Source organism: Triturus cristatus, chromosome 12 (assembly GCF_964204655.1).
Source record: "Triturus cristatus chromosome 12, aTriCri1.1, whole genome shotgun sequence".
Lineage (NCBI taxonomy): Eukaryota > Metazoa > Chordata > Amphibia > Caudata > Salamandridae > Triturus > Triturus cristatus.
This window is the reverse complement of record NC_140595.1, coordinates 28,713,394-28,741,364: the sequence shown is the minus strand read 5'-3', so window position 1 is coordinate 28,741,364 and position 27,971 is coordinate 28,713,394. Positions and strand designations below refer to the sequence as shown.

At 45.9% G+C, this 27,971-nt stretch overlaps 1 protein-coding gene across 3 annotated transcripts in view; it reads left to right on the top strand.

Moving 5' to 3' along the window:
- Window positions 1-27,373, top strand: part of DDX49 (DEAD-box helicase 49) — an 83,736-nt gene extending 56,363 nt beyond the window's left edge. For all 3 annotated transcript variants that reach the window (XM_085638551.1, XM_085638550.1, XM_085638552.1), the window contains 7 exons: window positions 2,252-2,327; window positions 2,999-3,075; window positions 8,059-8,156; window positions 8,691-8,765; window positions 18,378-18,466; window positions 19,481-19,552; window positions 26,230-27,373. In XM_085638551.1, the coding sequence (XP_085494677.1) occupies window positions 2,252-2,327; window positions 2,999-3,075; window positions 8,059-8,156; window positions 8,691-8,765; window positions 18,378-18,466; window positions 19,481-19,552; window positions 26,230-26,409 (667 nt within the window). In that variant the 3' untranslated portion in view covers window positions 26,410-27,373. The remainder of the gene's footprint in view (window positions 1-2,251; window positions 2,328-2,998; window positions 3,076-8,058; window positions 8,157-8,690; window positions 8,766-18,377; window positions 18,467-19,480; window positions 19,553-26,229) is intronic.
- The last annotated feature ends 598 nt before the right edge of the window (window positions 27,374-27,971 follow it).

The window sequence follows — 27,971 nt, the reverse complement described above, 5'->3', positions numbered from 1 at the left end:
CAAATGGTCCGCAGACCTTGGGGACATGGATGACTCGGACTGGCAGACGGCACTCTCGTCACCACGGGAAGTTGCAATACCCTCTAGATTGAGACTCATACAGTTGAAGATACTGCACCGGGTATACTTCACTAGATTGACCTTACACAAAATTGGGAGTGCCTCACACCCGTATTGTCTGCGGGAATGCGGAATGGAGGGGACTTTTTATCAAACTGTATGGCAGTGCCCGAAGATTATGGCGTACTGGGTGGCGGTAATGCGGACTATCTCACAAGTGGAGGGGGTGTCGGTAACACCTGAACCAAAAAGATGTTTGTTGAATATATGGGAGCCAAATGATTTAAACCATCCGGCACAGGACTGGGCCACATTGGGCATGATGGTCGCCAAACGGAATATAGCCAGGCTGTGGGGCTCCAGACACCCGCCGAGGGTCAGGGCATGGTGTGGGGACATGGATGAAGCAATGGTAGCAGAGAAAACTACGTATATTAACCGAGGTTGTCCGCAGAAGTGGGGGAAGGTTTGGGGGGCCTGGAACAAGTACAGGGGCTTTATCTGTGAACCACCGGAGTTGCCGAATGAGGATGTTTCCATATGAAGTGGGGAGGGGGAGAGGCGATATTCATGGGTCCGCAGATGGGACCTGACGGCTATTATGATGTAACAGTGTTATGAGCGTTGAAGTCTAATAATGTACCAACAGAATGCATTAGTATAAATTACTGTGATTGTGCACTGCCCTAACTTTACTGATAATAAAAACAAGTTTAAAAAAAAAAAAAACTATTCACTCTGATGCACTTTGAAAATCAATGGGAGCTTGTCAACACCCACGAGCTACCATTTGAAAATTCTGTTGTAAAATATTGGTTTCTTTTTCCACGGCTTGCTTTTAAATGATCTGATAACAATATTTCTGCTGGCTGTATAAACAATAGCAAGTGCTGGCACATGGCAGGCTACTGATGCTGCAATAAAGTGCCACGGTTTCAGATGAGAGATATCCACCTTGTTTCTGGAGGAAAGCTTTGCTATCGTAAGGGCAGATTGGTGGAATTAGGGAGTTGCTGCAAGAGTTGATGTATGTTATTGGTCCATTTGGCGGGGGAAGCCTCGGTCGACTAAAAATGCTGCTTGTTGTATGTTGACTCCTCCTTGTTTGTATTCTGATTTCTGCCTCACCGTGTCATTTACACTTATAACCAATGTAAAAGGACACCCGATGTGCATGCACTGGCAAATGTGATTATACTGTCTACTGAGTGTTTCAATAAAAGGAGTTAAAAAAAATAAAAAAAGATATTGGTCCATTCGTTTTTTAGGGGCGTTAAGTGTTTTTGTGCTTGAGAACAACTGCTGCTTGGACATATCGGTATTTTAATCGCCTGCTCTGAGTAAACACGTCTCCACCATCATCCATATAGAAAAGCTTTTGCTTTCAGCATCCAGAGAAGGTATGAGACAGTCAGCATATGAGAGAAGCACAACAGGGAAGAGTGATGTGAAGGGGAGAAAGACGTGCAAGAGAGAGCAACACTGAGCGCGGGGGTAGAAGAGTAGAGACACACGAGAGAGACAGCTGGAAAACACATGCACTCTCGTGGAGTATTTAGACAATTAAAACGTCCTTTTTTTTTTAAAGTAAGCTGACGAAGCATACAAGGCAGCCAATCAAAGAGATGGGAAAGAAACTATGCTCCATGAGAGGGACAAACACAAGATGGACAGGCTGAAACAAGAAAAGATATCAATTAGAACGCAAATAAATAGGAGTGACAAGTAAAGCCAACCCGTGGTAACCAATGGGCAGGCTGCAGGCTCACGTATGTTCTTGGTAAGTCCACAATATGTCTTTCACAACCAGACCTCTTGAGCTGTCGGGCAGGTTCAACCTAATGACTGTAATGTACAAAATTTCTAAATTGTCTATCACAATAATTGCCAAATTCATAGGCTGCATTGAAATTCAAAGTTTTAGTGTCTTGCTTTTTCTTTCAGACATTTTTGTTGTTTCACTTTTGATTTTGAAATTTTAAACTGGATTCAAGTGATGAATTGCACTTTGTTATGTACATGAAAGAAGTTCGAATTTAGAGATTGTGGCAAGGCTCGAAGCTCCATGTGTGGCTTTCTGTTTTAGCTAGAACTAACTTGTTGAAAATTTACTTACGATGATGGAATATTGTTTTTAGATCATATCTCTTGCCAATGTTATTTAAAAGGTTTCATTTCATTCGTTTTTCAGGAACTGCCAGATACTAAACATGATGCTGCGAGAGTTCAACTTTCCGTCAATTGCACTGCACTCCATGATGAAACAGGTCAGTGGAAGGAAGAGACTGCAGTAGGTTCTGGGCTCAGATATAAGAAGGCATAGCTGATGGCGACTGCAAAGGAATCTTCTGCCGCAGGGTCCCTTGAAAGAAGTAGCCATTATTACATATGAATGATAGTCTAATGCTTGCACTGACACATGCCATAACCCAGGCCGACAATTATGTCTGAACAGATGCCTCCCCGATTAGGATGAGGTGTGCCCCTTTGGTGTTGGATGGTAGTGTTTCTTGAGGCCTTGCCCCCAGGAGGGAGGTGTGCCCTTTCGGTGTTATATGGCAGTGTTACTTGATGCCTTGTTACTAACTGATGTTAGTTTATTCAGATGAGAGACTTGTGCTGCCCAGGTTCAGCAAAGCTTCGATTGAGAGTGAATTCTGCCTGTTAAGGCGTTCTGCCTTTACTATGTCTATGGCAGGCTGGAGGGGCGGCCTCAAACAGGGCGTCCACAACTGTGTCCACTATCTGTAGAAGGGATAATCTGTTCTGTAAAAGTGCAGGGATATTGGTATGGGTTATTCTGTTCTTACATTTATGCTCCAGATATTTTGAGGGTGCAAACCAGATGCTTTGTCATATTTTATTTCATAATTCTTTATCAGCTAAAGAAGCGAAAATAAATTTAGCAATGTCCGAAATCTTTTTTCTCTCTCTACAGAAACAGAGATTTGCAGCATTATCAAAGTTCAAATCTAGTATTTTCAAGATTCTGATAGCCACAGATGTGGCCTCCAGGTAGGAGAGTGAGAACCGACCATGTCCGTACAAAAGCATAAGAGAGTGCATGTGCCTTTTTTTGTATGGGAGACCAATGTCATGCTTTATTTGTAAAAATCTTCAATTTCCATAGTGACCTCACCCTGGTGGCTCAGTTTTTTGTGTTGCTGTGCATTGTGTCCCATTGTTGTTATGTTTCTCCATCCTAGGGTCTGTCTTTTGCTATGCCCCTAGATCTATATTCAAGCTGTCTTCCATAGCTGCTGTCCTTGTCTCCTTGTATCCATGTCATTGTTTTCTTGCCATGTCTCTGTTTCCATCTTTGTGCATTGTCTCCCTTCCTAGTGTGTGTTTCTCTCTATCCACTTGGCCACCTTTTGTTTTTCTCTTGTCCGTGTCTCCTTGTCCTCGCATCCATGTCTTTCTACCTTCCTATCCCAGCTTCCACATCTGTCTTTTATCCTCCATACCAAGTCTCCTAGTTTTCTTTCTAATTATCTGTATATTTATGTCCTATATCTGTGTTCTGGTCCTGTCGTAGCTTTGTACCATCTTTGTGAGACCTTGTGTTTATAGACCAGGGGTGCGTTCACGACTGCCAAAAAGTATGTGTTACTTCTTTGGAGAGTGGGGTCAGAGTTTGGGTATTTTCGCTCTCCATCGTTAGCATAGATGGTTCTACAAGTTTTATATGAGATGTCTGAATGTGTTTTTTCAGTCCAGTGGCCCTGAGCAACCACTGCCTGCTCCGGTGCACTCCATTCGATCACTGCTCTTCCAATCTGCGGCCTGATAGTTTAATCTAATCAGCGTGTTTACTGGCTGCTTAAGGTCTTGCTATGCGCCTTCTTTCAAATGGTCTTGATTCATTTCCCCTTCCTGGTCATGTGATGATGCACAAACACAGAATATGTCTGTTAAGGAGATGGGAGGCTACAAAGGTTGTGCTGGCAGGCCAAAAGGATGTGGCAATGTTCCTAGAGTGAGCTGACAATCACCACCTATCTTTGTCTTGTACTGTATCTTTTCTGGGTTTTTTAAAACTTAGCACACAAATTCTCACATGCACATCTTATCTTGAATTCTAATGTCTGAATAAACGTTTCCTCTAATCACTTAAGATTTTCAACATATCCTATTGTGCTCTCGTATTATGGCACACAGCGCTTCGACCTCCTTATCCTGCCCATTCTCGGAGTATTCCTAGCTACCCATTTATCTGTAGTCCGTTTCACTATGCTGTTCCCATCTAGCAAAACCTAGACCAAGTTGTCTATTCGATCCGTCACAATTCTTCTCTTAACTAAGCAGACTCAACAAATAACAATATTGAGTTTTCAACAACACGGGTACATTCTTTTATCTTCAAACTTCTCTCGTACATTCTGAAGTATTCCTTAAAAGATATAAAGCTCGGCATTTTGCCTGTCCCATTAACAAACATTTAACCATTGTGATAGCTCTTGGCTGCCTCAGACTCGGAATTAGTGACCTTGCGCGTGATATGGTGGAGCAACTCCCTCAAAGAGCTGACTCTCAATGATCCCCCGCTAAGAAAATCTATGCGTTTAATTGCTGTTCATGAATTATCTCATGCATGATTAAACGTACAGTTTCTTCTCGCTAGGTCTTCGTGCTGCAGGATCTTAAATTCAAAGTCTTCATCTCCTTCTTGGCGTAGATTGACTCATTGTTACTCAAGTCGCAGTTTCGCATCTTTGTCATCAGTATGAATTCCAAGAAACCTATTTTAGTTGCTAAATGTTTTCATGAGGTCACTTCTGTTGGAACTGGAGTCTGCACTAGATAAATGACAATACGTCCCTTGTTGTGTCCTGCTACAGAGAACTGAATTGTTAGCCCTGCACTATGCTCTCTTAAGGCTGATTAATGGCTGAGGACACCACCTTCAGAATGCAGCCCATGCCACCTTGAGGAGGTTTGTGAATGATTTTGTACTTGGCCAAGTCTTGAGCAGTTCATTCCAAGAGGCTAGCCACCTAGTTTGTTGTATCTTGCCCTCCTGACTGAGCTCTGACGTGCCTAGGAGTAGTCCACCTTAAACTATCTTTCTGTCTCAGTGCTCACTGCACCTTTTGGCGACCAGTTTAAAGTAAGCAGTAGGGGTACCTTTTATCTCACATTGCTCCAGATGCCAAACAAACGGTTAAACTCATTAAAGGAATTGAGTCACCCTTATTATTACTTTATTACTTCAGCATTTTCTGTAATCCATGCAGTTGATAAATGGAGAGAGTAGTGTAGACTGTGTTACAAGAAGTGGCATCTTTTGTAGGGCTGTTTTCAGCTGGAAATTGTAGCTCTTGGACACTTTCATTATTGCAGTCTGCAAGGACAACCTCTGATCAAATAGACACCAAGATATTTTACAACTGCACTTGCCATCCACACCATGGCCAGTGGAAGGCAATTAAGGAGAAGACACTTCTTCCATCATGGTTCATCCTGTATTTAGAGCTGCTAATTGCTGATTTAGTTTCCCTCTCCCACCTAAAGATGTCACTGAGGCAGTTGCTACTGTACTGTCTTCAACATCCCCTCCCCCCCCCCACCACCACCCCGCCCCCACCACCCCCCACAAGCACACCGCAACTTTGTCATCAACATGCATCTCAAAGTCCAACCGGTGCGCCTTCTCCACTCAGGCAGTGGGTTCATGTAACTGTTGACGAGTAGAGGATAGTGCTAAGCCTTGCCGGACTCCACAGTTCAGGGTTCCGGGATGCAGCAGGATTGGTACCAGCTGTACTTGTGGAGTAGGATCAGTTGAACAAGATGCCAGATTGACTTTAGATGTTGCTCTCAAGCTTACTTGACATGCAGTGTGCACAATTGTGATCTGCTTTTCTGAATACTGTACATTTAGCGTTGTTCCTTAGTCTGCAAACTTGCCATTCTTGGATTGTGGCCTGCTTCACAATGTTGAAGGTCAACAAACAGCAGAGGGCATTTGTTTTGTAATTGCTTGCTTTTAGGGGCACCAAACTTGCTTAACTCATTTCAGAGTCTTTCATGTTGCGTAAATCAGGTTAATTCCCAGAACCCCGTCTGAGCTTGGGACAGATGTGCTGTTTCTTGCCCAACAACAACCCCTTCAGCTCACCTCCATAAGCAGGCATTTGTTGTGCAGCATTCTGCTAAAATAACAATTTCAACAAGAGAATATAAAAGAATAACAAGAGAAATTAAAATTGTACTTCTTAGAAACACATCAATAGAGAAAGTGGACAATTATTGCGGGGGAAAGGTGAGTGTTAGTAGTTGCAACATGTAGTTGTTTCTCTGAGCATGTTTGTTTTGACTACTGAATGTTCTCTCAAGAAATCCAAGTATATCGGGGGGGGGGGGGGGCGGACTAATGCCAAGTTCACCACAGAACAAGTGTTGCTGAACATGGATTTTAGTCTTGTATCTCTGAAAGTACCTACTGAATGGATGACACACATTCAAGAGATTGGTTGGTCTTTTCCTATGCCACTCATGGTTGCTGCCCCACTTCCAGCTGATCTTGTCCTGAGCAGCAAGGGGGTCCGGGAGCTAGCGAAGCATGAAGCAGTAGGCATTTAATATAATTTTATGCAATGTAGTGTTGAGCACTCTGGATTGTGGCGGTCAAGCCTTGTGGTTATCCAGGGAAACCCTTACCCCAATTTGAGCGTATCTTTGGAAACCGCAGCTTATTCCTGCAGAATTCTGTGCCACAGCAGTCCATTCCTTGAGATATAAGGGAAAATTGTTGGAACGTTCCTGACGATCTCCTGGGACTGCTGGTGATCTCTGGTAAAATGGCAAACTATTCCTGAAGGTTTCTTGGAAATGTCAGTCAGTTGTCAAACTGCTGATCATTCCTTTGAATCTCTGTGAAACAGACAATCCCCTGGGTCTAGAGGAAATGGGAGGTCATTCCGAAGGATCTCTGAAAAAAACGCTTCCCTCTGTATGACCTTTGTAAAAGAGCAGCATTTATTTGGGGACCTTTGAGTCAACAAAGAAAATTCCTGTGGATCATTGGGAATTTGGCATCCAATTCTCGGGCTTTGTGGAAAAAAAGCATCTCTGTCTCAAGGGTCTCTGAGAAGCAACTGAGTGGTGAGGATCGCCGATCTCTCATTCCGGAGGATGTTTAATAAATGACACGAGTCATGGGAATCTCTGAAAAACAGAAGCTAATTTACTGGGATTTGTGAGAAATAGCAGGCCATTCCCTGTGTCTTTGAGAAATGAAACCTTTTCTCTTAGAATCTTTAGGAAATGCGAACCAATTCTTGGGGATTTTTGGAAATCGGCAGCTCATTCCAGAGGAAACCATAGCTTCTCCTTAGAGCTCTTTCCTCCGAGATTGAAAACTATGTATTCGAGACGAAAATGTGTGAATTTTCAGAACTGATAAGCTGATGTTTGAATTTACAAAGTATATTTAAAGCTGGTATTTGAGTGATAAATCTTGCGGCTTTAGGGACGTTTATTACGGATATTATGACCTTGGGGCCAGTGGCGTTTAAGCAATAGCTGAGATGCATTACCCATGTAAAAGTATTCCAAATGAGCTATGTTTTTTTTTTTGTTCTTCTTTTCATTACTGCTGGGAATCCTGCCTGATGCAGTGAGGTGATCGCTGTGGCCAATTTTACAGAGGGCGGACACTAACATGATCTTGTCTGATGTGGTCACTATTACAACATTAATGCTATTAGCAGCTTGGTGTGATTTGTACTGGTCATACTTGGCTCTTATAAGACAAAAGGTTGGCGACCCCTGGTCTAGAGAATTGCTTTGTTTCTGGGAAATAGTCAGTCTTGATATTCCGTGAAGTATCTGTTCTTGAAATCTGTGTGAATTGGCGTGTCGTCGAACACCGGAAACAGTAGGAACTTGAGCATGAATGCAGTGTGGTCGCTGTATTCTTACGTCAGCCTGGGATATAAATGACGAGAGAGTAACAAGACAGTAGTTTGAAATGGCTGTTTTTCCTTTCTACAGAGGACTTGACATTCCAACTGTCCAAGTGGTCATCAACCACAATACGCCTGGCTTGCCTAAAATTTATATTCACCGCGTGGGTCGCACGGCCAGAGCGGGTAAGTGTCATTGATCTTAAGTGAGTGCATTGTAAAATGTCAGTGTAACCCCATTTTAAAAGTGGTGCCTTGTGAGTAAAATCTTAGTTCCAATTCGGTGTTTATTTTGGGTGTGAAGGGGCTATTTGGTTCTTTCCAGTTTTTAGAGTGGCAGTGGATTTTAGATTATCTCAATCTAGTAATTTTTAAGATATAAGATCTAGCATCTGCTTCCACAGTATTTACCTCCTTTGTGGAACTCGCCCTTGTGTACGTGTGTTGTGTTAAAAAGGTGATGCATTATTCCTTGTGGTTCTTCTATGAGATGGGAGTGCGGAGTCTAGTTTTTCTGATATTATTGGAGTCTGTTGCTCTTTACAAGAGGAACCTAAAAAGCACTGCTTCATTTCTCACGTGCTAGTTATCACCCCATATAACTGCAGGCAGCCTTCAGTATGGAGAGGCCAGGTATTGTTGATCCGAAATGTGACCTCTCAGTGCTGTCGTAAAGTCTGCCTTCTGAAAATGAACACTATCTTTCTTTCTCTTTCCAAGGACGTCATGGTATCTCCATCACTCTGGTGACGCAGTACGACATACATCTAGTGCACGCCATTGAGGAACAAATTCGTGAGTACTACTTGGTTTGCTCTTCATGAAGGTCTTATCACAGAACTAGTACTTACAGAAGAGGACTTTTGTGTGCTAGTGTTTAGTCTCTGGCTCCCTGCTTGACTGCAGAATGTTGCCTTCAGCGGCACTTCTGTCTCTTTCTGGGGTGTCCGTTTTGGGAGGATGTATAAGAATGACCACAGAGCTGTGAGTGATTCTGGAGGAAGTAAACTAAATGACCATACAGTTGTGAATGATTGTTAGTAAGCAAAGGAAATGACCGTAGAGCTGTGAAGGATTCAGAAGGCAGTAGAACAAATTACCACAGAGCTGTTAATGATTGGACTGAATTGACTCTATCTTGGGACTCGCTACAAGTCTGTCAGGTGAATGTGGTTACTTAAGATAGGCCTACGTGGTCACTCTTTCTTCAAGTCCGTATGCTAATGAGGCCATGCCGTGGGCACTTGCGCTTGTTTCGAAGTGAGCTGCGCAAAGAATGCATCCAATGATTTTGATGGTCAACAAGAAAATGGATTGGTTCTTTAACTTTGTTACAAGCCTACTTCAGATAGATTTTTTGCACTTACTGGAGACCTGTTGCACTGGAGTCAGTGATATCTTATACAAGCCATTTTGAGAATCTGTTTTTCCCTAAAATGCACACGAGTCTGTAATTCCTGTGACAGCACAGAGTTGTGGCAAAATGTAAATAAATATGGTTCAACCTTTTCTTACCATCGCTTACAGGGTCAAGCCTCGTTCCCATGATGAGTATAACTCACTATAAGGTGACTCATCTTTGCCACCGTGTTTTGAGTCAGGAGCTATTTCATCATAATGAGTCAAGTCACAATTACAGTTTCTAAGTTCAGTCAATGATGAGACTTTGAATTCGTTTTAAAAGTTTATTCCTCATTACTAGATTAGTAAGATTATTTTTATTCAGGTTAGTAAATAAAGTCAAGTAGTTGACAGAAAGCTTATAGAAGTATGGTTAGAACAGATCATCAAAGTATCAATTGCGTTCCATAGTGGAAAAATGCTCTCTACTCTAAACAACAGGATCAAAATTTAGAGTTAATAGAACTAATGAAGAGTTCCAGTTTAAAGGAAAAGAGTGAGATACAAAGAGCATAAACCTAAAAATTAAAAACAGAAATTCCCATTAAGAGTAGTTCATGAAACTCAGCCGAGTCTCAGTAATTCGAGCAAAGAAGCATACAGTGGCAGTAGCAAGCTGTAAACATATCGAACATCAGTAGTAAGGCAAGAAAAGATCCGCAGCAGCGGTAGCCACAGCCGTCGTCGAGGACAAGGAATGGGTCTCTGGGAAAAGTGATTTGGAAAGAGCATTCTGACTCTAACTAGGAACATGCACGGATATAAAAGGCAAAAAGTATATTGTGGACATTGTATGAGGCTTCTTCTCCTCGGATCCAATCAGAGAGCAGCCTTCCGAGAGTGAGTTCAGCTCTTCCTTTCCCACAAAACCGCTTGCAGCTTGCAAAGTTTTATCACAAAGTTTGTTGTAGACATCTTGCGTAGGCGGCCTCTTATTCACGAACCTCATTCCCATAGGCATTGAACACAGTTTAACCTTCTAAAGTTAATTGCTTTTTAGCGTAAACGCTAAACTATGCTCAGGAAGAGAAACATCAATTTGCAATATTCTGTTTAGTAATGCATTTCATTTGCACCAAGAAGAAATACTGTTTCAAAATGAACAACTGTTCTATTCAAACATTATGTGAAATGTGCGGAAAAATATAAAGTTTATTATCACAAGTTTTTCTTTGCAAATCTAATACATAACTTAATTCTGCAGTTATGACGAACATTTCTAAGCATGTCGATTTAATGTCAACCTTAAAACCATTCTGCACATTTTCTAGCATGTCGAGCTCATTTCTAGTTAAAATGATTGTTGCATTTAATATTTCTGCGGCCTATACTAATAGCTATGACAGTGTTGTGCAGTATACACATTAAATGTGTTATTTTATCTTTAAATTGTACGCTAATCCTTTCACACTTGGTTGTTAATTAGTAAAATCATTGTACCTTCATTAATTAGCTGCTTCACCTGTATAAAAACATATCTTTGATTTCCTTACTAAAGTCTAATTGTGACAATTCTAATCACTTGTGATAAAAAAAAGTGTAGTTGCTTAACTACAATTGGATTGTGATGTTATAATCTTTGCTGCTAGAACCAGCCGACGACTCCCTGACAATGAGAACCGGCTCTTCAGCTCCTCAGTATTGTTTTTCTGAAATGAACAGTCATAAGCAAATGGAGCCATTTATGGCAGCAGATTTAGTTTTTGCGGGCTACAGTTAAATACACAAAAGCAGAAATTGCACTGTTACCTCCCATGAACTACAGCTACGTCTGAATGATACTTACATTAAAGATGTTTTTGCAACAAATTATTGGCTGTATTTTGGTAAATTTAACCTTGCACTGCAGATTCAACGTTTACCCTAATCTGCAACCATGTGCTTTCACATAAGAGCAAGGCACCGAGGAGCTAAGATGTTCATGCCCCCTGCCATAGGTTGACAGGATGCTGCAAGGCACCGAGGAGCTAAGGTGTTCATGCCCCCTGCCATAGGTTGAAAGGATGCTGCAGGGCACCGAGGAGCTAAGGTGTTCATGCCCCCTGCCATAGGTTGAAAGGATGCTGCAAGGCACCGAGGAGCTAAGGTGTTCATGCCCCCTGCCATAGGTTGAAAGGATGCTGCAAGGCACCGAGGAGCTAAGGTGTTACTGTCCCCTGCCATAGGTTGAAAGGATGCTGCAGGGCACCGAGGAGCTAAGGTGTTACTGTCCCCTGCCATAGGTTGAAAGGATGCTGCAGGGCACCGAGGAGCTAAGGTGTTACTGTCCCCTGCCATAGGTTGAAAGGATGCTGCAAGGCACCGAGGAGCTAAGGTGTTCATGCCCCCTGCCATAGGTTGAAAGGATGCTGCAAGGCACCGAGGAGCTAAGGTGTTCATGCCCCCTGCCATAGGTTGAAAGGATGCTGCAAGGCACCGAGGAGCTAAGATGTTAATGCCCCCTGCCATAGGTTGAAAGGATGCTGCAAGGCACCGAGGAGCTAAGGTGTTAATGCCCCCTGCCATAGGTTGAAAGGATGCTGCAAGGCACCGAGGAGCTAAGGTGTTCATGCCCCCTGCCATAGGTTGAAAGGATGCTGCAAGGCACCGAGGAGCTAAGGTGTTCATGCCCCCTGCCATAGGTTGAAAGGATGCTGCAAGGCACCGAGGAGCTAAGGTGTTCATGCCCCCTGCCATAGGTTGAAAGGATGCTGCAAGGCACCGAGGAGCTAAGATGTTAATGCCCCCTGCCATAGGTTGAAAGGATGCTGCAAGGCACCGAGGAGCTAAGGTGTTAATGCCCCCTGCCATAGGTTGAAAGGATGCTGCAAGGCACCGAGGAGCTAAGGTGTTCATGCCCCCTGCCATAGGTTGAAAGGATGCTGCAAGGCACCGAGGAGCTAAGGTGTTACTGTCCCCTGCCATAGGTTGAAAGGATGCTGCAGGGCACCGAGGAGCTAAGGTGTTACTGTCCCCTGCCATAGGTTGAAAGGATGCTGCAGGGCACCGAGGAGCTAAGGTGTTACTGTCCCCTGCCATAGGTTGAAAGGATGCTGCAAGGCACCGAGGAGCTAAGGTGTTCATGCCCCCTGCCATAGGTTGACAGGATGCTGCAAGGCACCGAGGAGCTAAGATGTTAATGCCCCCTGCCATAGGTTGAAAGGATGCTGCAAGGCACCGAGGAGCTAAGATGTTAATGCCCCCTGCCATAGGTTGAAAGGATGCTGCAAGGCACCGAGGAGCTAAGGTGTTAATGCCCCCTGCCATAGGTTGAAAGGATGCTGCAGGGCACCGAGGAGCTAAGGTGTTACTGTCCCCTGCCATAGGTTGAAAGGATGCTGCAGGGCACCGAGGAGCTAAGGTGTTACTGTCCCCTGCCATAGGTTGAAAGGATGCTGCAAGGCACCGAGGAGCTAAGGTGTTCATGCCCCCTGCCATAGGTTGAAAGGATGCTGCAAGGCACCGAGGAGCTAAGATGTTAATGCCCCCTGCCATAGGTTGAAAGGATGCTGCAAGGCACCGAGGAGCTAAGGTGTTAATGCCCCCTGCCATAGGTTGAAAGGATGCTGCAAGGCACCGAGGAGCTAAGGTGTTCATGCCCCCTGCCATAGGTTGAAAGGATGCTGCAAGGCACCGAGGAGCTAAGATGTTAATGCCCCCTGCCATAGGTTGAAAGGATGCTGCAAAGCACCGAGGAGCTAAGGTGTTCATGCCCCCTGCCATAGGTTGAAAGGATGCTGCAAGGCACCGAGGAGCTAAGATGTTAATGCCCCCTGCCATAGGTTGAAAGGATGCTGCAAGGCACCGAGGAGCTAAGGTGTTAATGCCCCCTGCCATAGGTTGAAAGGATGCTGCAAGGCACCGAGGAGCTAAGGTGTTCATGCCCCCTGCCATAGGTTGAAAGGATGCTGCAAGGCACCGAGGAGCTAAGGTGTTACTGTCCCCTGCCATAGGTTGAAAGGATGCTGCAGGGCACCGAGGAGCTAAGGTGTTACTGTCCCCTGCCATAGGTTGAAAGGATGCTGCAGGGCACCGAGGAGCTAAGGTGTTACTGTCCCCTGCCATAGGTTGAAAGGATGCTGCAAGGCACCGAGGAGCTAAGGTGTTCATGCCCCCTGCCATAGGTTGAAAGGATGCTGCAAGGCACCGAGGAGCTAAGGTGTTCATGCCCCCTGCCATAGGTTGAAAGGATGCTGCAGGGCACCGAGGAGCTAAGGTGTTACTGTCCCCTGCCATAGGTTGAAAGGATGCTGCAGGGCACCGAGGAGCTAAGGTGTTACTGTCCCCTGCCATAGGTTGAAAGGATGCTGCAAGGCACCGAGGAGCTAAGGTGTTCATGCCCCCTGCCATAGGTTGAAAGGATGCTGCAAGGCACCGAGGAGCTAAGGTGTTCATGCCCCCTGCCATAGGTTGAAAGGATGCTGCAAGGCACCGAGGAGCTAAGATGTTAATGCCCCCTGCCATAGGTTGAAAGGATGCTGCAAGGCACCGAGGAGCTAAGGTGTTACTGTCCCCTGCCATAGGTTGAAAGGATGGTGCAAGGCACCGAGGAGCTAAGGTGTTCATGCCCCCTGCCATAGGTTGAAAGGATGCTGCAAGGCACCGAGGAGCTAAGATGTTAATGCCCCCTGCCATAGGTTGAAAGGATGCTGCAAGGCACCGAGGAGCTAAGGTGTTCATGCCCCCTGCCATAGGTTGAAAGGATGCTGCAAGGCACCGAGGAGCTAAGATGTTAATGCCCCCTGCCATAGGTTGAAAGGATGCTGCAGGGCACCGAGGAGCTAAGGTGTTACTGTCCCCTGCCATAGGTTGAAATGATGCTGCAAGGCACCGAGGAGCTAAGGTGTTCATGCCCCCTGCCATAGGTTGAAAGGATGCTGCAGGGCACCGAGGAGCTAAGGTGTTACTGTCCCCTGCCATAGGTTGAAAGGATGCTGCAGGGCACCGAGGAGCTAAGGTGTTACTGTCCCCTGCCATAGGTTGAAAGGATGCTGCAAGGCACCGAGGAGCTAAGGTGTTCATGCCCCCTGCCATAGGTTGAAAGGATGCTGCAAGGCACCGAGGAGCTAAGGTGTTCATGCCCCCTGCCATAGGTTGAAAGGATGCTGCAAGGCACCGAGGAGCTAAGGTGTTCATGCCCCCTGCCATAGGTTGACAGGATGCTGCAAGGCACCGAGGAGCTAAGATGTTAATGCCCCCTGCCATAGGTTGAAAGGATGCTGCAGGGCACCGAGGAGCTAAGGTGTTACTGTCCCCTGCCATAGGTTGAAAGGATGCTGCAAGGCACCGAGGAGCTAAGATGTTAATGCCCCCTGCCATAGGTTGAAAGGATGCTGCAAGGCACCGAGGAGCTAAGGTGATAATGCCCCCTGCCATAGGTTGAAAGGAGGCTGCAAGGCACCGAGGAGCTAAGGTGTTAATGCCCCCTGCCATAGGTTGAAAGGATGCTGCAGGGCACCGAGGAGCTAAGGTGTTACTGTCCCCTGCCATAGGTTGAAAGGATGCTGCAAGGCACCGAGGAGCTAAGGTGTTCATGCCCCCTGCCATAGGTTGAAAGGATGCTGCAAGGCACCGAGGAGCTAAGGTGTTCATGCCCCCTGCCATAGGTTGAAAGGATGCTGCAAGGCACCGAGGAGCTAAGATGTTAATGCCCCCTGCCATAGGTTGAAAGGATGCTGCAAGGCACCGAGGAGCTAAGGTGTTCATGCCCCCTGCCATAGGTTGAAAGGATGCTGCAAGGCACCGAGGAGCTAAGATGTTACTGTCCCCTGCCATAGGTTGAAAGCATGCTGCAGGGCACCGAGGAGCTAAGATGTTCATGCCCCCTGCCATAGGTTGAAAGGATGCTGCAGGGCACCGAGGAGCTAAGATGTTAATGCCCCCTGCCATAGGTTGAAAGGATGCTGCAGGGCACCGAGGAGCTAAGGTGTTAATGCCCCCTGCCATAGGTTGAAAGGATGCTGCAGGGCACCGAGGAGCTAAGATGTTCATGCCCCCTGCCATAGGTTGAAAGGATGCTGCAGGGCACCGAGGAGCTAAGATGTTAATGCCCCCTGCCATAGGTTGAAAGGATGCTGCAGGGCACCGAGGAGCTAAGGTGTTAATGCCCCCTGCCATAGGTTGAAAGGATGCTGCAAGGCACCGAGGAGCTAAGGTGTTCATGCCCCCTGCCATAGGTTGAAAGGATGCTGCAAGAACCGAGGAGCTAAGGTGTTCATGCCCCCTGCCATAGGTTGAAAGGATGCTGCAAGGCACCGAGGAGCTAAGGTGTTCATGCCCCCTGCCATAGGTTGAAAGGATGCTGCAAGGCACCGAGGAGCTAAGGTGTTCATGCCCCCTGCCATAGGTTGAAAGGATGCTGCAAGGCACCGAGGAGCTAAGGTGTTCATGCCCCCTGCCATAGGTTGACAGGATGCTGCAGGGCACCGAGGAGCTAAGATGTTAATGCCCCCTGCCATAGGTTGAAAGGATGCTGCAGGGCACCGAGGAGCTAAGATGTTAATGCCCCCTGCCATAGGTTGAAAGGATGCTGCAGGTCACCGAGGAGCTAAGGTGTTAATGCCCCCTGCCATAGGTTGAAAGGATGCTGCAGGGCACCGAGGAGCTAAGATGTTCATGCCCCCTGCCATAGGTTGAAAGGATGCTGCAGGGCACCGAGGAGCTAAGATGTTAATGCCCCCTGCCATAGGTTGAAAGGATGCTGCAGGGCACCGAGGAGCTAAGATGTTAATGCCCCCTGCCATAGGTTGAAAGGATGCTGCAGTGCACCTCTGAGTTTCATGGCCCTATAAGCGAACTTTGCCTTTCGCCTCTTTCTCCTCTTTCTCCTGTATGCTCACAAAAAAGCGAAGTAGCTTTAAATATCCTTATAAATGTACCAAAATGGGTACTTATCTCGATATATAACAATCCGTAGCACGCTTCCACCCAACACGTGGTTCACAAACCTGAAACCTATTTGCACTGGCTGCGATCATGTGCTTTACTAGGGCTGTATCCATTCACAAAGAAGAAAAAAAATACACAAATACCATTAGAAATTAAAAACAAGCTGTAAAAAACACGAGATAAGGTATGGTTTTTAATGAGTGAGAAACCAAAGAACACTGCTAATTGTCTATTGTAGTTGTCTTCATTCGCGTCACCATCTCCAGCGCTAGAAGCATGAGTGGTTATTCAGTCAGTGAACTTTGTATTTATGGCTGTAGGATTTCCTGCTATCGGATTGTAGATCTTTTTCATGCCTACTCATTAATACAAAGTACATTATTAAAAAAATGTAAAATACAACATGCAGTTAAAACCGCGGATTTTAATAAAATCATGTATTGTAGAAATGCATGAATGTTGTGCCACCTAGTGGCCAAGAAAAGTAAGCACGACCAGTAAATATTGCCCATATTCCGTTTTAAAGTTACTGACAAAAAACTTATTTTAGACGCCTCACCAAGACACCGAAATGAAAGAGAGAGGGGAGTCAAAACAAATTGTTGGTAGGAAATAAGTTTAAACTGAAAAAAAGGAGCACAAAAATACTCATACCTTAAAGGACTTACTCCAGTAAGTCAACAGTTTGAGAAAAATTGACAATTCCGACTACCCAATTGGCTATTTAGTTTACATTGTAAAGAAGTAAAATGCCTTACCATAGTCAGTAGGTCTAACTTTGGCTGCCAGCCTTTTACCTTTACCAATGCTTGTTTTGTTCCATCAGTGCTTTTGTAAGATTTTATTTTTGGGAGCTGCTGGGCCCTCGCCAATATACATTTGAAAAAATGTCTAAAAGAAAAAATATTTGTTTTGGTCTCCAAAGAGCATCCATTGCCCTAGTTGTCCATTCTTAGTGGCTTTTCTTCAATAGTAGACTTTTTCAGCATTTCGTTTTCGATGTGTGTTTTAGAATTCACCACTCCGTAAGAGAAACCTTCACCTCTTGGTCCTAGCAGAGCTGTAGGTGACAGAACTGTTTGGCTATCTTAGAGTATTTGTTTAGCGCACTGATTAGTAATGTCTCGGTTATTGTCGGTTTCTGCAGTGTCTTCTTCAGTAAGCTGTGGGTGTATGAGTTTAGATTTAGAGGGAAGTGGCAGAAAACTTTACTAATTACCTACACATATCTGAAGTAGGCTAAGATGCCTGCCAGTGGAAAAGCATCTAATGAGGGTTTGTTGGCTGTGTGGCATGGATGAGCTCCGCTTTACTTGTTGGTGTGACCTGTTTCTTGGTGGCAAGTGCAGTTTGGGTCACAGTGATACCCACATATAGGTTATATCTGTGCTAAATTATATATATATATATTAGAAGGTTTGTGCCTGATGGGTTCTATTGCATGTTTGTGTGCCTGGTACTTTGCTATATAACCTTCTGGTCTTGGACTCAGCATTGCGGTAAGAGGCAAATGTGGCTGAACTCGACGGAAAGATCGCCTGTTATACTTTATTGTTCCAATCCATGTAGGTCGAGTGAAAAATAAAATGTGATGTTTCTACGATTTCTTTTTTTTTGTTGTTGTACTTTTTATTCGATTTGGTGCACTGTAACACGTTTTTTAATGCAAAATCGCAAATGTCAAAAATTACAACCCTGAGAGGGTCCTGGTCTCAAGTTTCATCTTGGAGTGTGGACTTGTGCAGTATTTCATGTGATGCCTAAACTTAGGTCTCGACTTGGTCGACATTCATGTTTTTCAAGTCGACTATCACAAGCTTGTGTTTTATAATAATATGGATTTATCATCGTCCTAAATACATTTTCACTTAACAGTCATGACTACCAATATATGCTAATGGTAAGTAGCTATAGGATAGGGTACATTTTAAAATCCTAATCCCAGATAGTTTTACCTCGATGGTCTAGTGGTAGTCACTATTTTGGAGTCGATATTTTACAGGTCGATATTGCGTTTGAGCACCCTTTTGCATTGAAGCTTCAAACATTGCTTCTTCTGTTCCGCAATTAAACGTAATCACCTCTGCTTTGTGGTGCTTTTGATTTGATATAGTCGTGTGTGTTTTTATGTCCACACAGATACGAAATTGAAAGAATATCCGCTCAATGAGAAGGAGGTGCTGAAAATACTGACTCAAGTGAACGTCACTCGAAGAGAATGTGAAATAGTGAGTCTTTTTGTCTCATTTAGGTTTTTGTGAAAACATATTATTGGCCACCACAAGGTTTCACCGGAGACCAGACCACTCCTGCCTAAGGTTCTGAAGAAGAGCAGGAATGACCAAGTCTCTCTTTAGGTCTTCAATTGTAAATAGGTTTTTGAAGGGTTGGCTCACTTGTTTCCACTCACGCCCTTTGTTATGCTGCAGTGGGACTTTATTTGGTCCTCACTTTTCTTATGTGTGCTCCTTTCCAGCCTTTACACAACTGTCCCCTCCGGCTGTTTACCATCAAGTCAGCCTTTCTTGTGGCAATAACATCTGCCCAGAGGGTGAGCGAGTTGCAGGCGCTATATTGTACGCCTCCCTACATGATGTCTTCTCCAGATAAAGTGGTGCTTCATTCTTGCTGAAGGTGGTGACGCCATTCCATCTGGGTCATTCTATCATGCTGCCCGCCTTCTTTGCTCCCCCGCACCCCTATAAGGAAGAGGAGTGTCTCCACCCCCTGGACCCAAATGAGCGTTATCGTTCTACCTTGAACGCACAAAAGATTTCAGGGTGGATGACCAACTCTTTGTGGGGTACTTGGAAGCTAAGAAGGGTCGGGCAGTGCATAAAAGGACCATCACTCCCTCATGCCCTTTTCCCACACCTTTATTTGTTCACACATGTGACAGAGAACTCTGTAGTAGTAAATGCATTTACACCTGCCAGGAATCCTTTTGTGAATACCTGAAAGGAATAAATTCGATATTTTAGCCATAAATCTACGGGTACGGCAGCAACTTCCTTTGTGAATAGGGCCCAGAATATTGTCTAGCAAAATAAGCGTGAATCATGGGCTCTGATCCTAGGACTGTTAACTCTTCCATCATCTTGCAGAAGCAGATCATATAATTATAAAAATCTGTACTTATTCATTGCAACTTGGAATCTTTAAGGGGCTGAAAGTACTCTTGAAATAACAAGTTTGATATTGTTTTAAGTTTATTTTTGACCCCTTCTTTCTTTGCAACCTAGAAATTAGAATCAACAGAATTTGATGAGAAAAAGGAGACCAACAAACGGAAACAGATGATACTGGAAGGGAAGGTAAGTGTTGACTCAAGCTCTGTTGTCACATCTGTATGCCAAGCATGTTCTCTTAGTGCAGTACTGCTTCCCTAAACCACCCCTGCCCCCCTTCGCAGCGCTGAAGCTCTGCTCTCACAGTGCTGGAGCTTTGCTGTGATTTGTGAGTATGTGTGGCATTCTTATAGTGCGGTACTGCCCTCCATCACCACCACCACTGTGCTGCCACTCAAGCTTAACATTTGATTCCCTGTTGTACAGTGCTATACTCCGACATCCCCTGCTGCAACGCTCTCAGGGCTTACACAGAGCCTTGACAGTGGCATAACCTTATTCCCCACAGCGCCAGAGTACAATACACAGGTCTGGGACCAGGTAGTTTGATACGCTCATGCACGGCTGTTCAGTTACGCATCCCGCACTGGCTGATCCTGTGCGCGGGTTGCAAGCTTCTGACCGGGGAGGGGGGTTTAGGTGGCCTTCATGTTCTTTGCAGGCCCCCCCCCCCCCCTTCAAGTTTTGTTGTGCCACTGAGCTTTGGTTGCACCCACCACCACCACTACCAACCAAGACAGGCACCTGAACAAATAGACAACCCTCACCAGAAACGACACCGCAACAATCATTCTGCTCTCCACTCAAGGCCCCAACTGACCCATAGGCTCCCACCACATCTACGACCTGGGAATATCCGCACCACCTTGACCCACATAAATTCCTCCATCACATCCGCCACTTTCTCAGATGAATGGAAACTTGAAGATATCAATGCCCTCGTCAAGAAGCCCAAAGTCGACCAGAATTAACTGAGCAATTTCCGATCCATCCCTGTGCTCCCCTCTTTAGGCAAAGCGATTGAAGGCCATCAATAAGCAACCCACCTCGAACTTCACCATCTTGTAGACAACACTCAATCAGGATTCAGAAAAAAAGACACAGAACCGAAATAGCACTGATTGCAGCCACCGAGGACATTTGAATCATCCTGGACCGAGGAGAAACAGCTGCCCTCATCCTGCGCGACTTCTCTGCCGCCTTCATCACGGTCTCCCACAACACCCTTATCAGAAGACTTCATGAGATTGGCATAAAAGGATCCGCTCTGAAAGTGATCTGTTCCTCCCTAACAGGAGGAAGCCAAATGTTCAGGCTGCCACCATTCACATCGGATACCAAGAAAGTGATACGTGGAGTCCCACAGGGTCTTCCCTCAGCCCCACTTCTTTAACACCTATATGACACTGCTCACCAACATAAGCTGATCACAAGATATCACCGTCATCTGCTATGCCGATGACACACAACTCATCCTCTCCCTGACGAACAATACAGCCAGAACCAACTTCAACAACTGAATGACCATAGTAGCAGACTGGATGCAAACCAACTGCCTGAAGCTCAACTCCGACAAGAAGGAAGTACTGGTCTTCGGCAATAAGACCTCCCTATGGGACTCGACCTGGTGGCTGTCGGAGCTAGGACCAACGCCCACACCCAGAGACCATACAAGTAATCTAGGGATCATCCTATGCAATGTGCACCTCCTGCTTTCCACATCCTACGCATGCTGCGAAAGATCTTAAAATGGTTGCCTCAGAACAACAGATGGACCATCATGCAAGCAGTCATCACCAGCAGGCTGGACTCCAGCAACATTCTCAATGCCGGAATCTCCAAACCACTCCTACACAGACTTGAGAACACAGCCACAAGACTCCTACTCGACCTCCCACACCACACCACACCTCAGGAAGTTTCATTGGCTCCCCATTCACCAGCACAGCCAATTCAAACTTCTCACACACACATACAAAGCCCTACACAACACAGGACCAGAATACCTGAACAGCCACATACACTTTCACCATCCCACCAGACACCTACGCTCTGCCTCACTCTCCCTCACATACACATCCGCAAAAGCAAAACTGGCGGTCGCTAATTCTCCTACATCACACCCAAAACGCGGAAAAACCTCCCTCAACATCTCAGAGCTTCCTCCTAACTTCTACAGTTCCGCAAGTAGTTGAAGACCTGGCTCTTTGTATAAATACCTTGGGAACTACACACCTGCTCAAGCACTTGTTTATCTCCCGGGTGATTAGTGTGCTATACAAATCAACATAACACATTCATAGTCTAAAATGCCTTAAACATTTGGATGTTTGTTGGGCACAACTACAGTGTAATTTGGTTGTTCCTTGATTAGTTACTTTCTTGAATTGATTAATTTAATGGCATGAGCTTGCATTGAAACGTCTTTCTATTCCAACTGTGCCTTGTGAGTTATATATGAACAAGTTACTTACCTTCGGTAATGCCTTATCTGTTAGAGACTATATCTAGCCACCGATTCCTTACCTTATAATTTTCCCTAGTGTTGGACTGTATCCAGAAGATTTTTCATGAGCAGCACCCCTGCACGCGGGTAGGTGGAGTCGATTGGCTCTGCATCCACTGCTGTCCACGCCAGATGTAGCGTCGCAGTACCTATATAGGCAGCACCCAGGAGTGCGGATGTCAGTTTCTTTTTTACGACTTTGTTTGCAAGAAGCGCAGAGCCTTGAAAAACACTGACCACTAGTGTGACAAAATTAGGGCCCTGAAAGTGTTGGCTAAGTTCATCCACTCTGGCGTTCAGCCAACCAACCAGATGTTGAACCACCAAAGAAATGCTCTGGCATTCCAGCCATATCCAGAGGCGCAGGGCCTCTTGACAAAGAGTCCACGACCCCAACCCGCCCTGTTTGTTGCAGTACCGCATGGCAGTGGTGTTCTCTGTGAACATTTGTATTAGCTTTCCCATGAGAGAGGGAATAAAGGCTTTCAATGCTGGTCGGATCGCTTGGGGCTCAACAAGTTGATGTGGAGTCTGGATTCCGCCAGAGACCAGAGTCCTCTGATTTCGACTTCTCCCAGGTTGCCGCACCATCCCAGAAGTGATGCATCTATCTCTGCTGTGAGAGCTGGTTGGGGAAGGGAGAGGGGTCTGCATCTGACCCAATCGCGGTTCGTGAGCCATCACTGCAGACCGTTCGCAGTTCCCTCTGAGATCTGGACCAGGTCGGAGAGATTCTCCTGATGCTGCACCCTCTGGAACTTCAGGCCCCAATGCAGAGCCCACATATGCCATCTGGCATGTGTCACCAGTAGGATGCAGGAGGCCCAGCATCCTCAGAGTCAATCTCACCAGAACCCAGGATAGAGACTGAAATATCAGTATCATAGCCTGAATATCCTGGACTCACTGCTCGGGAGGATAAGCCTGAAATTGCACTGTGTTCGGAACAGCTCTGAGAAAAAGGCGCATCTGAGAGGGTCACGTGTGAGTTTGGCACGCTGATAGTGAAACCCAGTGGGTACCGATGGTTCGCTGTAGTCTGGCGGTGTGGGATTACAGCCTGTGACTAGTCCGCCTTCAACAGCCAGTCGTCGAGCTAGGGGAAGACTGGCACCCCGGATCTCCGCAGATGAGCTGCAACCACCGACATTACCTCGGTGAACACTCTATGGGTGCTGGTAAGGCCAAAGGTGAGCATGGTGAATTGAAAATGCGTGTGGCCTACCATGAACTGCAGATGGGCCGGCAGGATCGGTAGGTGAAAATAGGCGTCCTGCAAGTCCAACACTACCATCCAGTCTCCAAAGTCCGGGGCAGACAAGACCAGACTCAATGTGAGCAATTTGAAATTCTCCTTCTTGAGGAAGAGATTGAGGGTTCGGAGATTGAGGATAGGACAAAGGCCCTTATTCATCTTAGGAAATGGAAAATAGTGGGAATAACAACCACAGCCTACTTCTGGTAATAGAACCCTCTCTGTGGCCCCCTTGACTAGGAGAGCCATAACCACCTCACAGAGAAGGGACAAATGATCCTCTGTCAGCCGAACATGAAATGATGGCATGGGGGAGGGGTAGTTTTGAAGGGGGGGGAAGCCCCTTCGGACGTTCTGCAAAACTCACCTATCTGATTTATAGACTGGCAGCGGGTCAGGTGATGGTTAATGTTATTGAAATTTGTAGAGCGCAACTGTTACCCAAAGGTGTCCTGGCGCTGTGTGAAGTCCTATAGAGGCATAAAGACAATAGTCGGAATTTAGGCAGAGAAAAGCCATGTTTTTAACGCCTTCCTAAAAAATTGTGAATCCTGCCGCCAACTGGATGCCCATGGTAGTAAAGGGGCAGACCAGGAGGATTTAGTGGCTGTTGCAGTTGCGGGAGCAGGCTGACCAGACCACTTGCCAGCTGATCGACAAGGTCTGTGGGTACCAAGCCCTCAGCCACTCAGAGGCTGGGGAGCTTGCATGACACAGTGGCTGGACTGGATTTGGCGTGACTGGAAGCCCCTTCCATTGCAGCGAAGGGCAGATTGAGCTGGATGTGGGGTAGCAGAGATACCTAAGGACTTGGCCAAGGCACGAGAATCCTTAAAGCACTCGAGCACCAAATCTGCCTGGTCTCCAGAGAGACGCGTGCCATCAAAGGGCATGTCCATGAGGAAAGCCTGGACATTCCCCGAGAAGCCAGTCATTCTCAGCCACTTGTGGCGCCGAAGGGCCACTATCGTGAAAACCGCTCTTCCCAGCAAGTCGGTCATGTCAAGTCTGCATCGAAACGTGAACTTTGATGCATCTCTCCTGTCAGTAATAACTTGGTAGAGTACAGCCCTGGCCGTCTCCGGGACCTGTGGCAGCACTTGCGCAACCGTATCCCACCGAGTGTGGGCTTAGCAGCCCAAAAGGCATGTGGTGTTCACAGACCCCAATGCCAAGCTGGCGGAAGAAAACATCTTCCCAAATGAGTCCAGACTTTTGGATTCTTTATCCGGTGGAACGGTAGGGAATCACCTTGGGAGGTGGAGGCTTGGACCACCAAGCTCTCAGGGGTAAGGTGTTGAGAGAGGAAGTCCCTGTCCCGAGGTCCGCGATGATGGCGGCGGACAATCGTCCGGTTCACAGGAGCCCCTGTGTTAAATTTGGACCAGGTACCCAAAAGGACGTCAGTGAGGGCGTCATTGAAAAGGAGCAAGGTTTCTGACGTGGAGACTCCCAGTTGCAACACCTCTGTGGGCAACTGAAGGTCAAGGACCTCAGCTGCCCTACGCACCAACATTGCGGATGAAGCTCCCTCCTCTGTAGCCACGGTAGGCAGAGAAAGCAGAACAGCATAAGGCAAAATGTTCAAGCCGCTGGCTTCACCCAGGTCCTCACACTAGTCCACACTGTTTATCATATGGCTGGTATTCTGAAGGGTCCAGCGACCCCTCCCACTCTTCCCACTCTTCCCTCCAGCCTAGTTGATGAAAATAAGGCTAAGATTTGGGAGGCACAGCTCCTGCTGGAGTCAGGCGACGCCCCTCCGGCTCAGTGTTGGAGTTGAGGATGACGATGGGGATGGCGCCAGGAAAGTGCATGATGGCTCGACCGGTGCCGGTCTGAATCCAGGAATTGATCTGTGGGGTCCCATTGGGGCCGAAGCTGCCCGTGTGGGACTAGAGGGGGACCCTTCCAACCCCGAAGGCGTGTTGTTGGGGTCAGACCACCCAAAAATGAGGCGCAGTGCCTCATAGAATTCTTTCAGCTGGCCGGGGATCACTCTGGCCGTGGGAAATTCAGGAACGCACAGTCGGCCCAAGTGCAGGTTCAATAGATTGAGATCTAAACCGCAGGGGTCCCTCGTCTAAGCAGCCGACGGGCGAGAAGTCAAAGAATGCTTTGACTTCTTACTCTTCTTCTTATGCCTCCGACCTGAATGTCCCTACGACTGAGTATGAATAAGAGGACTTCAACCTCCGTGAACGATTCCAGGACCTTCCCCTCAACCGGGATCGGAACTTCCCAAGAGTCACTGACTGTGCCGCTGGCAGATTCAGGGACCGCTCCCTCAAAGCCATGGCCAGGCAATTGAAGCATGCCTTGGTATTCTGTGCGCTCTCCTGGCACCACAGGCAAACAATGTGCGGGTCCGTCGCCAACATCAGCCGATGACATGCGATGCAGGGCTTAAAACCCGACTTACGCAAGGGCATCCTCGACACACCAGTAGGTAAACCTCAAAAGAAGTGGATAAAATGTCAAACAAAGGTCTGTCAAAAAGCGGCAGAGGGGTAGCTCTTCTCCAGGTGAGCGTAGGCTCGCGCAGAAAGAAAAGAACTGGGGATATTCTAAGGTAAGTAATCTGCCGCTAGTAGTCTCTATCAGATGCATACTTTTCATTCAAACCTAAGCCCTTGAATGAGAAATAAAGAGAACACAAATTAGTAAAACACAAGAAGAATTAAATAAGTTAAATAACACAACTTGCATAAACTAGTGTATAATGTATCATGCTCGCAGCATGCTGGAAGCCTCTAAATGTACATGAAAGCACACTGCGAGGGAGTTCTTTCTATGGATTCACTGATAGAAAAGGGCTGTTAAAAACTGCTGCACTATTTTTAATACTTGGGGATGCCCAAGCGTAAGAAATGTTTACTACTGGTGGAACACGAGTCTCTTGGAACAGTGCATTTTGCATGAAGTAGCCTAGTTGATGTAACTGTAACATTTGGTTAACATAAGTTAAAGCATTACTGGAGCTAAAAAGCAGGAATATAGAGTTTTGATCCGTGGTAGAACATTGAATTTACAGGTATTCATTAATGTTGTAATCAGTCAAAGAAACGGAAACTGCTAATCGCCATCTCTTTCCTATTGCAGGATCCTGACGTGGAGCAAAAGCGGAAGGCAGAGCTGGAAAAAATCAAGGCCCAAAAGCGGAAGTTCAAGGATCAAATCCAAAGCACTCTGCAGCTGAAGAAGGACAAGCAGCTGAGGAAGAAACTGCAGAAGAAGCAGCAGCGGCAGCAGAAACTGGCACAGAAGCTGGCGCGCAAGTGACCACCGTGCCTAATGTTTCTCATGTTCACTAGACTTATGGATGCTCCCGCTACATCTGGGCAACTGGGGCAGGCAAGAACCGGTCAACCGGCCGGTTGCAGAGTTGAAACTGGTGGTTTTGCAACTAAAACGGACACAACTCTCAACATCTGGACAGGTGATCCACAATGGTTTCTCTGCAGAGAACTATCAACTGGTTAGAAACAAAATTGATAGTGTTAAGTTCTTGGAGGCATCTGTGCCCTGTGTGGTTCTATTCTGAAGATGTTGCACTTCCCTGTGAGGCGTTTATGCAGTTCCTTGACCTGCTGGATGGCACGGAGTTGGGAACTTGGGTTGTCCTGGAGGAAAGCGGAGGCCGATGTCAGTATCCCCACAAAGTTCCTTCTTGGGTATTCTGAAAACTCTCAAACTTTGTGATTGAACAACTTAGTGTAAAGGATTCCCTAGAAATCGTGGGCTAAATTTCATTTCAATAAATTATGAATCTGCTATGCTTGGATGCATATGTTGACTTATCTATGGGTCTGTCAGCGACTTACGTAATTCTGCATCTGTTTTCAAACTGTGCAAAATGTATATATATATGTATATTTATTTACAGTGGGAGTGACCAACCTGTTTTATATAAAAGCATAGCAAGGCACCCAAACAACTTTGGGGTTTCAGTCCTCACATTTTACTTTTGGATATAAAAAGTTAGGCCCTATCTGTTAAACATATTTTATAATGTTGCTGTCTGCAAGCAGTTCTTGACCAATAGAATACATTCACTTGGGGAAAATCTCTGTATTGCACATTATATAGCACATTGTGGGACAACTGATATTGTTGGTGTATAATTCCAAACTCTACCAAGGTTTGAAAACCTGAAAGTCTCAAGGAACAGGACGTCAGTGCTGTGAGCTAAATATTTGTTTTTTGTTAACAACCAAGCTAAAATAAAAAACACATTATAAGAATATTTACTGGATGACCTTGGAATCTGTTCATGTTTTTCAAAGTTTTGGTGTCACCTGCAAAGCATTAGTCCTTAACACTTGTGGTTCATCATGTTGACAGAAGCCCCAATGTATATAAAAACTGCATGGGTGAGTTAGGTTGAGTTACTCTCACACCAAGGAGGATTTCAGAGTTTTTGATTTTTGTATTGTATTCACAAAGAAACAGAAACTGTGTTTTAGGGGCATATACACGTGTGGGTGCTTTTATTGCAATAAATGCATTTGTAAAAACCCATATTTCACATGGATGACGTTGTAACCCTCAAATATTTTACCTATTTGCAACTGCGCAGCTTAGCAAGGGATTGTGTTAATTTATTGCCACGCCCCAACTATGACCTTGACCTGCAAGCAGCCTCATTAATAAATTTACCTTAAAAGGTTGCGATGGTAAACACAGATCGTGCAGTCCCCCTTAGATCGTGCAGTCCCCCTTAGATCGTGCAGTCCCCCTTAGATCGTGCAGTCCCCCTTAGATCGTGCAGTCCCCCTTAGATCGAGCAGTCCCCCTTAGATCGAGCAGTCCCCCTTAGATCGAGCAGTCCCCCTTAGATCGAG